At 44.0% G+C, this 17246-nt stretch overlaps 1 protein-coding gene across 2 annotated transcripts in view; it reads right to left on the bottom strand.

Moving 5' to 3' along the window:
* LRGUK (leucine rich repeats and guanylate kinase domain containing) overlaps positions 1–17246 on the bottom strand; it is a 161021-nt gene that overhangs the window by 111325 nt on the left and 32450 nt on the right. For both annotated transcript variants that reach the window (XM_029616833.1, XM_029616834.1), the window contains exons 6-7: positions 14315–14439; positions 6995–7138 (exon numbers count right to left, since the gene is read on the bottom strand). In XM_029616833.1, the coding sequence (XP_029472693.1) occupies positions 6995–7138; positions 14315–14439 (269 nt within the window). The remainder of the gene's footprint in view (positions 1–6994; positions 7139–14314; positions 14440–17246) is intronic.

Genomic DNA, 17246 nt, shown 5'->3' with positions numbered 1-17246 from the left:
CCTAAAGATAGTTCTCTGTATCATGGGTGGTTTCACACATGCCATAAACCTTAGCCTGCTTAATATATTAATACTCATGGCTAACTTACTTTCCCCTGATCCCAGCTTCAGGTGATATTCCTTTGTTCACCTCTGAAGCAGACGCTGACTGGAGGTCTTGTGAATGTGGGCAGGGGAGAGGCTTGCTTCCTGGGTTTGTACTGGCATTTCATTTTCATTTCATTTCATAAATGTATTAATCGCCTAACACAAAGTAGGCCTAGGCGATGAACAAGAATACATACATAGTAAAAATAATAATAAACATACACTTCAGACAAAAATTTTTGTTTCACAGATACTGGAGAAAAATACTACCAAATTCTGGTATCTATGTCCCTAGATCAAGTTATTTATTATTCGTCAGCTGACATTTACGAGAACTTATAGCAATTACTCTACTCACATTATTCTCATTTTTCTAATAACCATGTTCTCACATTCTTTTCTCTGATAACTGAATTACACATATTTCAGGCTGTTACATATTATAAACTTTATCCTCTTTCTCTTTCACACACACACACACACACACACACAGTGGGCAGGCGGTACCGGAAGGAGACTTGCTTCTGGCTTTGCTACTAGCTGGGCTATCTGGGCTTGCTCTCGCCCCTCACCATCTCAGACTCCGTGTCACTCTCTGAACCTGAGTGGGGTATCTCCTCTCTCCGGTCTCCTGGCCATACCTGGTCTTATCCCTCCTCGATAGCAGGACCACGTCGCAGCTCAGCAAATGTCAACAGAAAACAACAATCTAACATCAGCCCATGACACTGCCTGAGCCCTAGTGGAATGAGCCCTAATGTGAGTAGGCAATGGCTTTTCAGCATCCACATACCCGTAATCACCTCCTTAATCCAACGAACTACTGTAGCCCACAAAGCTGGTTTGCCCTGTTTTCCTCCACCACGAAGAACAAACAGGCGATCCGTCTTTCAAAAAGGTTTAGAAACCTCCAGATACCTCATGACATATCTCTTGACATGTAAGGGACGCAACAGGCGATATTCTTCTGCATCTCTTTCCTTATCCAAGGACGGCAAGGAAATGAACTGATTCAAGTGAAAATCCGAGACCACTTTAGGCAAGAATGAAGGAATAGTATGTAGCTGTATCACTCCTGGAGTCACCTAAAGAACGGCTCCTAGCAAGACAAGGTCTGCAGCTTGGAAATTCAAAGCGCAGAACAAATCACCTCCAGAAACAGTTTTCAAGGTCAATAACTGCAAGGAAAGGCTATGCAGAGGTTGAAATGTAGGGCCAGCCAAGAAATCCAACTCCAGGTTAATATTCCACAAAGGAACCGGTAACCACAAGGGAGGACGAAGATGTTTCACTCCTCTCAAGAAATGGGCACATCAGGGTGAGACGATAAAGATTCACCATTCACCTGGCTCCTGAAGCAGGCTAGAGCCACTATCTGTACCTTCAAGGAATTAAGGGCCAACCCTTTATTTAACCCATTCTGCAAAAATTACAAAATGAGAGGGATCTTAACTGAACAAGGAAGAACACCTTGATCCTCACATCAAGCCTCAACCTCTGCCAAACTCGCACAAAGGCTAAGGAAGTGGAGAACTTTTGAGCTCGTAGCAAGGTGGCAATCACCGCAGAAGAATATTCACGCATCAACAAGTGAGCCCTCTCAAGGACCATACCGTAAGACAAAACCGAGTCAGATCTTCGTGAAGGACAGGCACCCTGCTGCAATAGATTCCTGTGTGGAAGAAGACAAAGGGGGGTCTCTACCAGAATCTTTGCAGATCTGCATACCATAGTCTTCTGGGCCAATCTGCTGCCACCAGGAGCACCATCCCCCTGTGGCCTTCAATCCGTCAAACTATTCTGCCCAACATGGGTCATGGGGGAAAGGCATAAAGTAGCTTGTTTTCCAGCCAGACCTGCATGAGAGCATCGATAACCAAGGACTTTGGATCTCTCCTGTGAATGAAGAATCAAGGAATTTTTGCACTGCGAGAAGTCGTCAGCAGATCTTTAAATGGAAGGCTTCAGCAATCCACTAACAGCTGGAACACCTCGTCCTACATACCCATTCTCCTGGGTGCAGACTCTCCATGCTGAGAAAGTCTGCTCTTACATTGTCTTTTCCTGCAATGTGCAATGCCGAAATCACCTGAAGATGCATTTCCGCCTATTTCATAAGTTGGCTCTTGGATCCTCCCTGCTGATTGATATAAACCACCATCATTGCATTGTCTGACATTATTTGGATCGCTTGACCCTGCAGTCTGCTGCTGAACTGCAAACACGCCACACAGACAGCTCGGGCTTCCAGTCAATTCATGTTCCAGAGACTCCTCTGTATTCCAGCACCCTTGTGCCATTAGTTCCCAACAGTGAGCTCTCCAACCTTGGAAGCTTGCATCCATCATGAGTACCAACCAGTCTGGCAATGTCAGAGAAACTTCCTTTCTCAGATGATCCGCTTGCAACCATCACTGGAGGTGAGAGCAGAGTTCCATCAGAGCTAGAACTGAATCGAATAGTCAGGAGACTGTGGGTTCCAACGAGACAGCAAAGAGCGCTGAAGTGGATGCATATGTGCCCTCACCCACAGCACCACTTCCAGGGTTGCCACCATCAACTCAAGTACCTGTCGGTCGTATAGTGCTCAACAAAAGATGCACCTAAGACACCAACTTTTGAATACGAGTTTTTCTGCTAGAAACTCTGCCCTGCATTGTGTTGAATCACACACCCAAATACACCAACAACTGAGATGGCTGAAGGCTGCTCTTGGCTAGGTTCACCACCCAACTGAGCTTCTGTAACAGGGAGATCACTTTGTGGGTCACTAGACCGATCTCTTCTAGAGACTTGGACCAAATCAACCTGACATCTAAATACAGGTGTACTAGTATCCCATCCGTTCTTAGTTCTGCCGCCACCACCACCATAATCTTGGAAAAAGTTCTGGGAGCTGTGGCTAGACCATAAGGCAGCACTCGAAACTGATAATGGCACCCCGGCACCGCAAAACGCAGAAAACATTGGTGCTCCACTCGGATAAGAATATGGAGGTAAGCCTTGGACAGATCCAAGGAAGTCAGGAATTCCCCCAACTGCACAGCCATTATCACTGAGCGCAATGTTTCCATGTAAAATTTAGACACCCACAAATGACGGTTGAGATCAAGGATGGGATGAAAGAAGCTCTCTTTCTTGGGCACAATGAAATAAACAGAAAATTGACCTGCATTTTCTTGAGATGCGGGTACTGGAACCACAGCCTTCAGACTGAGCAGCCTTAACAGTGTACATTCCTCCGCCTGCTTCTTCTGCGGGAAGTAGCAGGGAGACATCATTAACACATCCCGAGGAACATTGCAAAATTCCAGCGCCTATCCTTCTCGTATCACTTCTAGGACCCACTGATCCGATGTGATCTTGACCCACCTTTGAAAAAAGAGAGAGAGGCGTTCCCCTATCTCCTGTTCCCAGGGGTGGGTCGGCAAACCTTCATTGGGAAGGTCGGGAGTCCCTGCCCCGCCTGAGCTGTCTGGGACAAAAGGACTGAGACCTGCCAAAAGGCTGAGTGCCCTGAAAGGTCGTCCCTCTGTAGGGATGAAAATGCTTGGAACCTCTGAGACAACCCCTCATACCAAAGGGGCATGGTAACTGCTTCTTATCCTCCAGCAACCAAGGAACCGGAGATTCACCCCACTTAATGGCCAGCTTCTCCAACTCGCTCTCAAACAAGAGCAAGCCTTTAAAAGGCAATTTCATAAAATTAGCTTTGGAGGTTGCATCGGTTGACCAATTCCTCAGCCATAACTGGCGTCCGGTGTAAACCAAATCGCAGCCCGCATCTGCTATAAAGGCAGTTGCGAGTTCCATAAATGCCCTGGAAGACACTCCAGAGTCATCAACTTCCTGAGAGAGAAGCAAACAAGAATGAGCCATCAGGGAACAACAGGAAGCTTATCTGCAAAGCCATTGCCACTGCTTCAAATGCTTGCTTAAGGATAGCCTCAATTCTCCTATCATGCACATTCTTCAAGGCTGCTCCTCCCTCCAAAAGGATAGTCATCCATTTAGAAATGGCACAGACAAGTGCATCCACTTTTGGAAAAAGCAGATGCTCTCTTGCCACTGGATCCAGGGGGTACAGGTCTTCCAAGATCCGATCCCCTTTAAAATTTGCCTCCAGGGCGTCCCATTCAAGATCAATGGCTTCCATAACTGGGAAAAAAGAAGAGGCTTTATGCAAAGACTCCAAAATATGATTTTAATTTGGCTCAGACATGGAATCTGCTCCAGGAACGCCCAGCATTTTCAATGTCTGGGAAATTAGGACTGGCAATTCATCTCTGGGAGGAATTTCCCCATTCTCCAGAGAGTCAGAATCTGCCTCCTTATCAGTGCCCTCTGGATTCCTGTCAGGAACAGCTGTAGCTTGAGGAGTACTTTGATGCTTAAACGTAGTACCAGAAGAGGGAGAGGCCACCGCCTAAGGGACTGACCCGACAGGATTAGACGGGGCTGAGGACTGCGCCTGAAGAATGTTTTCAGGGATTGTAATTCTTTCTACCCATAAAAAGGCAGAAGGATCCATGCCAAAATCAGGAGGCACCTGTGCTGTGCCCACTGAGCTGCTGCCCAATATCAGGCATTTATCCTGACACCTTTACCCATAACCTCATCAGGTTGGGAAGAACCAGGCTTAGTAAATTCAGAGGAAGATAATTCTTCCTGAGCCTCTAAACAGTGCTGGCACAAGTCAGAGGTCATGCCAGACTGAAGCGCCATTATAGATATTTTTTTATATATATATATTCGTCCAAAATTTAGACATCCAAAAACTAGGTGCCCAAGAACTGGGCGTCACAAAACTAGGCATCTCAACTTAAGCACACTCAAATGTATGCTCAATTTGTGCGCACAAAATAAGCACGCATCCAAGCTGGACACCGCTTAACCTGGACGCCCTTGCTGACTCTCAAATAAGCATCCAAAACCTGGATGCACAACCTGGATGCACACCGAGACATGCCGCTGAACCGACGTCCTAAAGAGGACAGCCGAATGCATAAGCAAAAGTGCACTGAAACCCTGGCACGGCCTACCATGCAGCACGCAGTGGAAAAGCCTCAGAGTGGGGCCTAGCCAAAAGAGGCTGCTCAGCCTGCCAGGCTGCCCCTGTCCCTGAACCTCCCCCTCAGGGTGAGACGAATGTTGGAACAGCATGCCGAGCTTGGAGACTGGGGAAGGGGAATCCCTGAACAACCCTCCTTTACTGTCTCTGTAAGGTATCTTATCTTTGTTTTTTGCTTTTTTTTTAAGCTTACCTGAGCTCAGCCCTTCCCAGCTGAGTACAGAGACAGTCTCCGGCTGTGGGGGGAGAGGGCATCTGCTGTTACCGCCACGCTCGGCTTTCTGCACCCGCTGCCTTTAAGCTGTACAATCAGCTAAATCCAGATTGGATGAAAAACAGCTGCCAGACCAAGGCACACATCTGAAGCAATCCCCAGTAGGGAGATGCAGGTCCACCATCTGCTGGAGATGGAGAATACTGGCAGGCTGATGTCACTGCAGGGGTATATATATTGTAACATCAGTTTGCTCAGTCTCCATTTGCTAGTAGAGGTGCATAATCCATCCTGAATCCATCCATCCTGAATCCATCTATCCACATCCTAGGAAAACGTGTGTATGTTATCAAATGGTCGTGTCCCTGGGTACAGGCAGATGTATGTGTGCAAATGTGTGCCTGTGCACCGGTTTGAAAGTTACTTTCCTTGTGAAGTAACACAAACCCCTGCAAAAAATAGAAATGTCAAGAACCTTGCCATACCATACAATCATAGCACTGACTCTCAGGACTCAACAGCAACCTTATAAAAAAGCAATGCAAATATTACATCAGGCCCTAGAATATTAATACACCACCTACTGGGGTAGCAGAACAAGCCAGACTGCTACAGAGAAACTACAAACTACACCTCAGTCACACACAGGCGAAACAGAGACTGTCCCTTACCTAATATAGAAATAAGGGACTACAAATTAGAAACTGAAAGATGTAAACAAAACCGAAATAGAAAGCCTGAGAAACCAGACCTGAACAATGGAACTCTAAAGAAAGAGCAAAATAAAAAATATAAGAAATGCACACTCCCAAAAATGGCATATTCCAATTGCTTAAATCTCATACTAATTTTCTTTTTCACCTTTGTCTAATCTTTGTATTTTTCTAATCGGTTGGTCCTGTTATCTTTTATCCCATTTTTCCTTTGTCGTTTTTTCCTAATTCCTTTTCAGGGTCTCGCTTCTTTCTGTTTCTTCTTTCTCCCTTTGTTTTCTTCTCTTCCTCCCTTACACATATACACACAAACACACATAAACACACAAGCTTTCACTCTCACATGCTTTACCAGACACACACATACACACACACACACATGCTCTCATTCTCACATGCTCTCCCACAAACACAAGCTTTTACTCTCTCAAGCACAACCCTAGGCTCCCATTCTTATACACAGAATCGCACACCCAGGTTCCTAATCTCACACCCACACACACCCACAGATACACACCCAGACTCCCATTCTCACACACAGACTCCCATTTTCACACACACACACCCTGGCTCCCATTCTCTCTGTCAACTCTTATTAGATGGGCCTGAGCCAAAATCTCCATTAATTTACCTACCAGTGAGGTGAGGCTAACTAGCCTATAATTTCCCACATCTTCCCTATTTCTGCTCTGATGAATATCTGGCCTTCTCCAAATCCGCAGAAGCACTCCCATTTCCACATACTGTCTATTTTACAATGCTACCTAATAGTTTGTTTTTAGTTGCAGAAAGTTATCATAAAGATGGCTGGTCGTAGAACATCTGGGAAAGAACATAACTTATGCCAAAGAGCGGAATATAAATCAAATAAATAAATAAAAATGTAACAAATGCATGTGGTGACATTACCTTATTATCCTTCAGATTGAGTGTCTGCAGCAGCTCAAGGCCTTCCAGTCCTTCCAAGCTACTGATATTATTATCGGACAAGTCTAGGTTCTGTAGAGCACTTAGAGTCTCCACGCCTTTTAGGTTCACTATTTGGTTGTTGCTCTAGGAATCAAGCAGAAATGGAGACACACATTGAAGTTTACAGGGGTCAAGAGACGGAAGGAGTGGTGGAAGGGGAGCATTCTGTAGTCTGAAGGGAAATTCAGACTGCAGTTCTGCATACACTCTGCTTTAAAGAAGAATACAAAAGAATAACGGTGTCCCTTTCATAAGAACATAAGAAATTGCCATGCTGGGTCAGACCAAGAGTCCACCAAGCCCAGCATCCTGTTTCCAACAGTGGCCAATCCAGGCCATAAGAACCTGGCAATTACCCAAACACTAAGAAGATCCCATGCTACTGATGCAATTAATAGCAGTGGCTATTCCCTAAGTAAACTTGATTAATAGCAGGTAATGGACTTCTCCTCTAAGAACTTATCCAAACCTTTTTTGAACCCAGCAACACTAACTGCACTAACCACATCCTCAGGCAACAAATTCCAGAGCTTTATTGTGCGTTGAGTGAAAAAGAATTTTCTCCGATTAGTCTTAAATGTTTTACTTGCTAACTTCATGGAATTCCCCCTAGTCTTTCTATTATTCGAAAGTGTAAATAACCGATTCACATCTACTCGTTCAAGACCTCTCATGATCTTAAAGACCTCTATCATATCCCCCCTCAGCCGTCTCTTCTCCAAGCTGAACAGCCATAAAACCCTCTTCAGCCTTTCCTCATAGGGGAGCTGTTCCATCCCCTTTATCATTTTGGTTGCCCTTTTCTGTACCTTCTCCATCACAACTATATCTTTTTTGAGATGCGGCGACCAGAATTGTACACAGTATTCAAGGTGCGGTCTCACCATGGAGCGATATTTATTTATTTATTTAAGGTTTTTCTATACCGAATTTCTTGATGCAGATCAAATCAACTCGGTTTACATCGAACAAAAGTTTTAACATTAACATAGCCAATAAACGTATTACAATAGGCAGATGATGGCAGAGTCAACAGTTACATTATAACAAGGGCGAGCAACTGGGGATTAGGAAAAAGAAGGGGGAAAACAAGAGTATACAACAATCGGAGATTTTATACAGGGAGTGAGGGTGGCTAGAATAGCCAATCTCTAAGGATACTGCTAAAAAATTAAGACATCTATGTGATTTAATGAGTGATTATGTGAAGGGTAACGACAAACAGTACATTAAAAGTTCATTGCTGTAAAAATTTGGTATAGGCACACGGAAAGGCTCGGCCGAACAACCACGTTTTGAGTTTCTTTTTAAAGGTTTGGAGGTAGGTTTCCTGTCGGAGGTCCGAGGGCAATGTATTCCAAATGGAGGGGCCCGCTGTCGAAAATGCCCGCTCTCTGAAGTTTAGTCTGTGTACCATTTTATTCGGGGGAACGTAGAGTGATCCCTTGTAAACGTCCCTTGTCGGTCTGGTCGTTGTGTGTAGTTTGAGCGGTTGTATCAGGTCAAGGGGGGTCTGATGGTATATGCATTTGTGAATAATTGTGAGTGATTTGTGGAGAATTCTAAAGTTGACTGGGAGCCAGTGTAGAGTTTTTAAAATGGGTGTGATGTGCTCTCTCCGATTGGTGTTAGTTAGTATTCTTGCTGCCGCATTTTGAAGCAATTGGAGGGGTTTTGTAGTAGCAGCAGGAAGACCTTGCAGTATGGAATTGCAGTAATCGACCTTGGAGAAAATGATGGTTTGGAGGACAGTTCTAAAATCATGGTGGTATAGAAAGGGTTTAAGTTTTTTGAGCACCTGTAATTTATAAAAACATTCCTTGGTAGTATGAGTTACAAATTTCTTTAAGCTCAAGTGACTGTCAATGATGACTCCGAGGTCTCTAGTGTGAGAAGTTTGGATATTAACGCACGTCTGTTGTTGGGGATGACTGATTTCTGGAGTGATAAGCAGAAGTTCTGTTTTGGAGGTGTTGAGTACCAAGTTGAGATCTGTAAGGTTCACTATTTGAACCTTACAGATCTCAATATAGAGACATTATGACATTTTCCGTTTTATTAACCATTCCCTTCCTAATAATTCCTAACATTCTGTTTGCTCTGATGTTAAAAAGCATTTACGCGCTTAAAATTGTTTTTTACACGTGTAAATGTACTTTCCTCATGTAAGAGAGCTTTTGAAAATTGCTACAATATATGCCATTGAATTGTCCATAGGATATTCGCATGTAAGTGCACTTTACATGTGTAAAAGGCTTTTTAAAATTGGTACGATAGTATGTTACATTTATACATGTAACTTTTTTTTTAATTACCTCCACAATGTTTGATGACTCAGTCTTAAAAGGGACATTTGAAAGTGGGAGGAAGGAGATAGCTTAATCTCATTAACACAGATTGGAGTAAAGTAGCTTTTAAAAAAGAGTGGAATAAAATAATAAATTTTGAGCTAAAATAAGCAAAACTTGGTTATGTAACAATCTTTTATTGGATCATTATATAATTGTTGTTACATGCACGTTGGGCTTTACCTCAGAGCCTTTTACAGAGGTCTGAAAACTGGAGCAAGAAAATCTAAAGAGATTGGTCCAAAACAGGTTCTGTCCAACTTCTCTTGTTCTCCCAAAATAACCAAGAAATTCATGCCAAAGAGAAACCAACATCAGGAAGCCATTCTCTGCCCCAACAGCAGTCAATGCAGGAAACAAATAAAGGGAGAAAATATGTAGTTGTTTCTTACAATCGGCACAAAGAGTCAAATCCAGGAGAGACACGCTTTAAAAATGTAAATACAAGAGAACACAATTGATGAAAACAGCATTTTGCTAACTTTTCTTAGCAATTTTGCATACCTGACATGTGCAAGGTCAATGCTAAAATTCCTACTTGGACTCATTCCAGTTTTTATGGCAAAGCTTACTCAGTCTGAGCAGATAAGAATCTCCATCAACACATGCAGCTCACCATAAAAGCTCAAGTACACTATGGTGTTATCTAATGAAGGTCTTAATATTTTCACTTTTACTGACAGTTTACAGCTCATAAAGATCCCTTGTTAACTGCTTTCCTTCTCCTTCTGACCACCTTGGTGGTCAAACAGCAGGAGCCAAAAGGTCCATATTTGGCAAGACGATAGAAGGAAACCTCGTATGAGATTAAATAGTTCAGTTCTGGTAGGGATGCACTGTGCAGTGTGTCAACTGATACTTGATGTCCTGTGGAATACATTGAGATGGGAGCTGTAAAACCAAGACTGAATGAAGAACTCCCGATAACATGAAATTTCTGCATTTTGGTATGTGCAATCATTTGCATCCACTGAGCCCAAGCAGGCATTGGGGTGGGGTGAAACTGGTATCAGTGCGTATGCTCAAAAGTAATTGGTTAAGATTAACAGTCTTGCACCTTCTTACAACACTGACAGTAAAAACTTGCCAATGCTGTTAGTTGGAAATGTCATTGGCAATATTAACCAACTCTTACTTTGTTAAGCATGTCTACCAGCAGGTTCAACAAATAACCAACATACACCACGCATGGGTACTAAAAAATCCTGATTGATCCACTCTCCCATGAATTATCAATACATTACCTTCATGACTTGCATTTGTTTCCCATGCATACTGGACAGAAGACCCAAACCCGGGTATCCTGCAGAGTTGTAAGATCGTCCAGGTAGGAAAGGCAACACCCTCCCTTTTTATTTATAAAATTAACATTTTCTGCTTAGCTAGTGCTGCCAGCTCTGAGTTATCAAAGATACTGGAGTCAATGCTGGATTTTTCACATCCACCTCTAGCCATTCTATCATTCTGTATTTTGCACTGAGATAAGTCATTCTAGAAATCATCAAATGTTTGGAGACTGGGATAAAAAACAACAGGACTGACTGATTTGGGATAGCAACCAAAGCTATATTGAGTACCACAGGGTGATGATCTGAGAAATGACAGGACAGCACACCACACTGTGTAATAATCCGGTCCAAAGTAGCTGAACAGAGAAAAATATCCAAAGGGCTATATGTGTTATGACGCAGGGAAAAATAGGTATACCTCTGGCTAGAAGAGTATCTTTCCCACCACATATCTAAAAGACTATATAAGATAATTAAAGGTGGGAGAAAGCCCACTTAAAGTGTCTCTGTTGGCTTGGAGTCATTTTGCAGGATCGGTTTCATTCCTCCAATATATCTTCTTTTTTTTTTCTCTTGAGCCGGCAGTTTCCTCTTTCTCCTTTGGCTTTCCAGTTCAATGGAAACCAGCACATACGAGAGCTATGGCAACAGAAACATTCATTTGCAACTAGCCTGGGTTTTTCACCGCTTTATAGGCCCTCTTTTACCTAGCCCAGCCATCATATCACAGTTCTCAGTCAGACAAAACCAGACAATGACTCCATTAAAAAAAAAAATAAATTAAAAAATGCATGAATTCTCAAGTCCGACCACTAGAAGTCACTGCAGCGTCTGCAGCCCTAGCCAGGCTTGAGAACTGAACCCAGTGGGGTCCCACAAGGCAATAGGTACTGGGATGGTTCTGCCAAATGAACATACATTATCACAACGTAATTCTCAAACTGCTCACATTGCTGTAAAGTTCACAGGTATTTTTTTTTTTACTCGTGGTCTTTGCCCTAGTTCTCAAAGAAAAAGTACACAAGCTTCAAATACTAAAAAGAATTAAGCCGCTACATCACCATCATGATTTTTGTATAGACTTACAAGCCCTCCTATTCTCCAAATTAGACTATTGTAATTCTATTTTACTTGGATTGCCTGCTTCATCCATCTCCCCTCTTCAACTTTTGCAAAACGCTGCGGCACATCTACTTAGTAACATTAAAAAATCAGATCATATTACTCCAGTGCTTAAAGATCTTCATTGGCTGCCAATATATTACAGAATACAATATAAGATTCTATCTCTAATTCATAAAGCATTATATAATAATAAGACAGACTGGATGAATTCAACACTTCTTTTTCAAATCTCAAGAAGAACTTTGCGCTCCACAAATACTGGACTTCTTGAAACCTCCATCACCTAAGTTATCTCGTCTCACCTCTACAAGACAACGTGCTTTTTCAATAGCTGGCCCGATTTTATGGAACTCTCTTCCAACAGAATTAAGACTTGAATGCTCTTTACAAACTTTTAAAAAAGAATTACAAACTTTACTCTTTCTAAAAGCTTTTTCAACGTGTTAACAAGATTTATCTCCTCAATTCAATTTAATCATTTTTTTCTTTTTTCTTTTTCTTCTATTTGTTGTTTTTCTTTCTTATCTTGTACAATGCTTTTACTTTTATTTTTCACATTGTATTTTCTACTATTTAATATATGTGAACCGATGTGATGACTACTGTTGAATGTCGGTATACAAAAATAAATAAATAAATGTACTCTTCCTTTGCAAACTACTTACAGAAAGAGAACCTGCCAAGATCTGCATCCGCTTTTTCTGTGGATACTTTTTCCGACCAAAATTACGTGTGTAGCTTCCGCGCCTGATTTAACCATGCCTTCACTACATCTTATGAAACTACCTGCGCGCCTTTACCTGCACATAGGGAGCCAATTCCCACAGGTAAAACCTTTGGAAAATGGCCCATCCTAAAACTAGACCATGCTTCCCCAATACTTTGCAGTCTCTGGCACCCTCTGTTTTGCTTGCACTTGTGTATGCTGTCTCTCGCCTCATTTTGCAAACCCTCTAAGCCGGATGGCATATTCAGAGAGGATCAGATATCCTTGCAAGCACTGATGACTAGACAGAAGTCGCCTCAGTGCCATTCTATTGTTTGCAGGGGCTGTCACAGTAGAGGCAGCTGTCTTTTCTCATCTCTAGGATGAAATGCATTGTCTCTGCTGCATGACTGACTCTTGCTGGACCTATCAGAGAGGAAGCTCCAACTTTAGAGGCAGATCTTAAATAAGTACGCGCGCACGTACTTTTGTTCGCACAACTGGCGCGAACAAAAGTACGCCGGATTTTATAATATACGCGCATAGCCGCGCGTATATTATAAAATCCGGGGTCGGCGCACGCAAGGCTGCGCAAAATCAGCAGCCTGTGCACGCCGAGCCGCGCAGCCCGACTCTGTTCCCTCCGAGGCCGCTTGAAATCGGAGCAGCCTCGGAGGGAACGTTCCTTTCATGTTCCCCAGCTTCCCCTCCCTTCCCCTATCTACCCCACCCCCCAGCCCTACCTAAATCCCCCTCCTACCTTTGTTGTGCAAGTTACGCCTGCTTGAAGCAGGCGTAACTTGCGTACGCCGCCTTGGCATCCCCCGGCACAGGCCACAGTGCCGGGGGACTCGGGACCCGCCCTCCCGGCCCACACCCGAACTATCGCCACGCCCCCGGACCCGCCCCTTTTACGAAGCCCCAGGACTTACGTGCGTCCTGGGGCTTTGCGCGCGCGCCGGCAGCCTATGCAAAATAGGTGCGCCGGCGCGCGAGTGCCCTGCGCACGTAAATCCGGCAGGATTTACGCGCGCAGGGCTTTTAAAATCTAGCCCTTAGGTTCCACCATTGTAATACACTGTGTTATGGTCTGAACCACAGAGGGGCTGAGGCTGAGCGCACTGAATAACCCGCACTCGGACGCAGGTTAAATAGGCGCTAATCCACCCCCTAATGCAACAGGGGGATTAGCTCCTATTTAACGCACGTCCAATGCGGAGGAAATACAATATTGCTCATTACATGCAAAAGCATGTGAACGAGGCTATTATTCATTCATTCCGCATTCAAAAAAAAAAGTGTGCTTCTCAGACGCACATTTAGCTCTCAGCTATTAACGCCTGCCTGGAGCAGGCGTTAATAGCTGAGCACATGTAAAAGAAGTACAGAAAAGCAGAAAAAACTGCTTTTCTGTACTTTTTTTTTTTTTACTTAAAAAAAACCTCGGCAGACCACCGAGTTATGAAGACCAACGCCGGAAAACTCGGCGTCCGTTTTTATTACTGGCAGACGGCCGGTTATGAATACTGACGCCAAATTTACCGGCGTCTGTTTTCATAACCGGCAGCCACAGCGGGGTCGCGTTAGCAAGGAGGCACTAAGGTCGCGCAAGCGACCCTAGTGCCTCCTTGCTAGCATGACCTCCTAATTTGCATATTGCACGGCACCCCCCCTTAAGAAAGCGGGCGCTGACTTTTCAGCGCCCGCTTTCCGCGCTTTTTAGTGCATCGGCCCCAGAGTTTTCCCATCGATCTCACTAATACAATGTCTTCCATTTTAGAGTCACACTCACCAGGCAGAGGGTTTTGATAGGCAAATCTGTCAGCTTGCTGATATCATCGATTCTGTTATGTGCCATGCTAAGGTGGGTTAGATTACTGCAATTCTGTAAGCCTTTGATTTCATGTATATTGTTATCTGTGCACCAAAGGTTATATTCTTAAGGAAAATCAAGCAGATAAGAATATTTCTTCAGCAAAATGTTAAAATAATATTCCCTGTACGTACCCAGATCAGTCCAGACCATGGATTGAGCCTCCTTTCCAGCAGGTGGAGACAGACCAAAACTGAAAGGATATCCTATATGAGGACAGAGCCTACCCTGTAGCCCAGGGGTCGGGAACCTTTTTGGCTGAGAGAGCCATGAACGCCACATATTTTAAAATGTAATTCCGTGAGAGCCATACAAGACCTACTAAATTAATTTACTACAACCCCCCACCCTCCTGACCCCCCTCCCCCCCCAAGACCTGCCAAAAGTCCCTGGTGGTCCAGCGGGGGTCCAGGAGCGGTCCGGGAGCGATCTCTTGGACTTGGGCTGTCGGCTGCCAATAGTCAAAATGGTGCCGACGGCCCTTTGCCCTCACTATGTCACTGGGGTCGACCAATGGCGGCGGTAACCCCTGTGACATAGTAAGGTCTGGATTGATCCGGGTACGTACAGGAAAAGGAAAATTAGTTCTTACCTGTTAATTTTCGTTCCTGTAGTACCACGGATCAGTCCAGACGCCCTTCCTTTTCTATCATCCTGTCCGCTCAAAGATCCTTATGCTATGTATTTCCTCATTGGAGGCACCGGAAGCATCCATGTGATGATGGTGGGCATTCATGCAAGAGTGTCATGCAAGACTAATCGGAGAAAATTCTTTTTCACTCAACGCACAATAAAGCTCTGGAATTTGATGCCAGAGGATGTGGTTAGTGCAGTTAGTGTAGCTGGGTTCAAAAAAGGTTCGGATAAGTTCCTGGAGGAGAAGTCCATTAATGGCCATTAATCAAATGTACTTAGGGAACAGCCACTGCTATTAATTGCATCAGTAGCATGGGATCTTCTTAGTGTTTGAGTAATTGCCAGGTTCTTGTGGCCTGGTTTGGCCTCTGTTGGAAACAGGATGCTGGGCTTGATGGACCCTTGGTCTGACCCAGCATGGCAATTTCTTATGTTCTTATGTCCATGCACGGTATTCATTCATTCATTCATTCATTCATTCATTCAATCCCTGTTGTTCCTTGTTCAACATTTTCAGAGTTCTCTTGTGGTTTGCTTGAGTTCTTCTGTTACTTGCTTGTTCCATGGTGTTTATCTTCTCTGCTTTGACAATGGTTATACTGAAGGGCTACAGGGTAGGCTCTGTCCTCATATAGGATACCCTTTCAGTTTTGGTCTGTCTCCACCTGCTGGAAAGGAAGCTCAACCCAGGGTCTGGACTGATCCGTGGTACTACAGGAACGAAAATTAACAGGTAAGAACTAATTTTCCTGTAAATGTTTCCAAACATCATTCTCTCTGTCACTAAATGGAAACCACCCATCACATGCTGTACATTCCAACAGTTTCCACAACAACTACAATAAAACTAACACTGAGAAATAGCATGTTGGGAGGTGTCATGGAAGAGAATCTAAAACCGCCATTGTCCCTGTGAGAAAGGACACCATAAACTTCAATCCAATGCATTCTGGCACTTCTACTCCCTACAATGTAGGGATGACTGGACAGGAGAGCAAATTGATTTGCCTATTGTCTCACTCTTGATCAACAACACTTGACACTGATTCTGCACAGGAGGTGCATGCTCTAGAGCCGAATCAAACACTTCCTAACATTTAAAGAGAAGATTTTTTTTTAAAGCAGATATGAGTTGGGTGTCACAAGACAGAAATACACAAGCTATCTGAAGATGTCAATATTACACAATGGGGCAGATTTTAAAAGGTACGCGCGCGGCCTACATTTGTGGGCACTACCCGGCGTGCACAAATGTACGCAGGATTTTATAACATCCGTGCACAGCCGCGTACATGTTATAAAATCAGGGGTTGGTACGCGCAAGGGGGTGCACAATTGTGCACCTTGCGCACGCCGAGCCACGCTGCCTTCCTCCGTTCCCTACCCCCCACCCCACCTTCCCTTCCCTTAACTCTCCGGCCCCCCAGCCCTAAGCTAAACCCCCCTAAAAAAGTTGCCTTACCTACCTCGGGCAGGCGCAGGTTGCGCACGCCGGCCGATGGCCGGTCCACAATCCCAGGCACAGTGGCAAATGGCCGCTGTGCCTGGAAGCTCCGGCCGCATCCCGCTCCTTTTTTCAAACCCCGGGACTTACACGCGTCCCGGGGATTTACGTACGCCACCGGGCCTTTTGAAAATAGGCACTATGCGCGAAGGGCTTTGAAAATCTGCCCAATGACTACTCTGTCCTCAGATTATAAATGTGCCAAGAATGGGTCCTATGACCATATCATTTACATGAACAGTGATGTGTGCACTAACAGAGAAACATAATTATTATACACTCTATACTAAATTATAATGCATTTATTTTGCTAGCTTACAGGAGTAATAATCTCTCACAAGAATTTCCTGTTTAATTAAGGCCAATCAGGTTAAATTACCTCTGGCTTCTCCCATCTGATTCTCTGTTACAATTAAACCTCTGACAAAGCAAGTCTTGTACAAGGATTTAAATGAGAGTGGATATACTGAAAAAGAAACAAATGGCTTAATATTCAGGTGTCATGATTTAAAAGTGAGTCATTGCTGCACCTCACATCAAAGAAATAACAGAGTTGAAAGTACACTGGGATAAATATATAAAAGGCCATAGTAAGGACCCACCCACTCATGTTCCTGGATTCTTTCTTCCCCTCTCTGATCCCAGCACTATCCTCTTCCCAATCCCTCTCCCTTTTCCGATCCTGCGAATTCGCTCCCTATTCTTCCTCCC

Source organism: Rhinatrema bivittatum, chromosome 9 (genome assembly GCF_901001135.1).
Source record: "Rhinatrema bivittatum chromosome 9, aRhiBiv1.1, whole genome shotgun sequence".
Taxonomy (NCBI): domain Eukaryota; kingdom Metazoa; phylum Chordata; class Amphibia; order Gymnophiona; family Rhinatrematidae; genus Rhinatrema; species Rhinatrema bivittatum.
The sequence above is the reverse complement of the archived record's forward strand: the minus strand, read 5'-3'. Positions and strand labels throughout refer to the sequence as shown.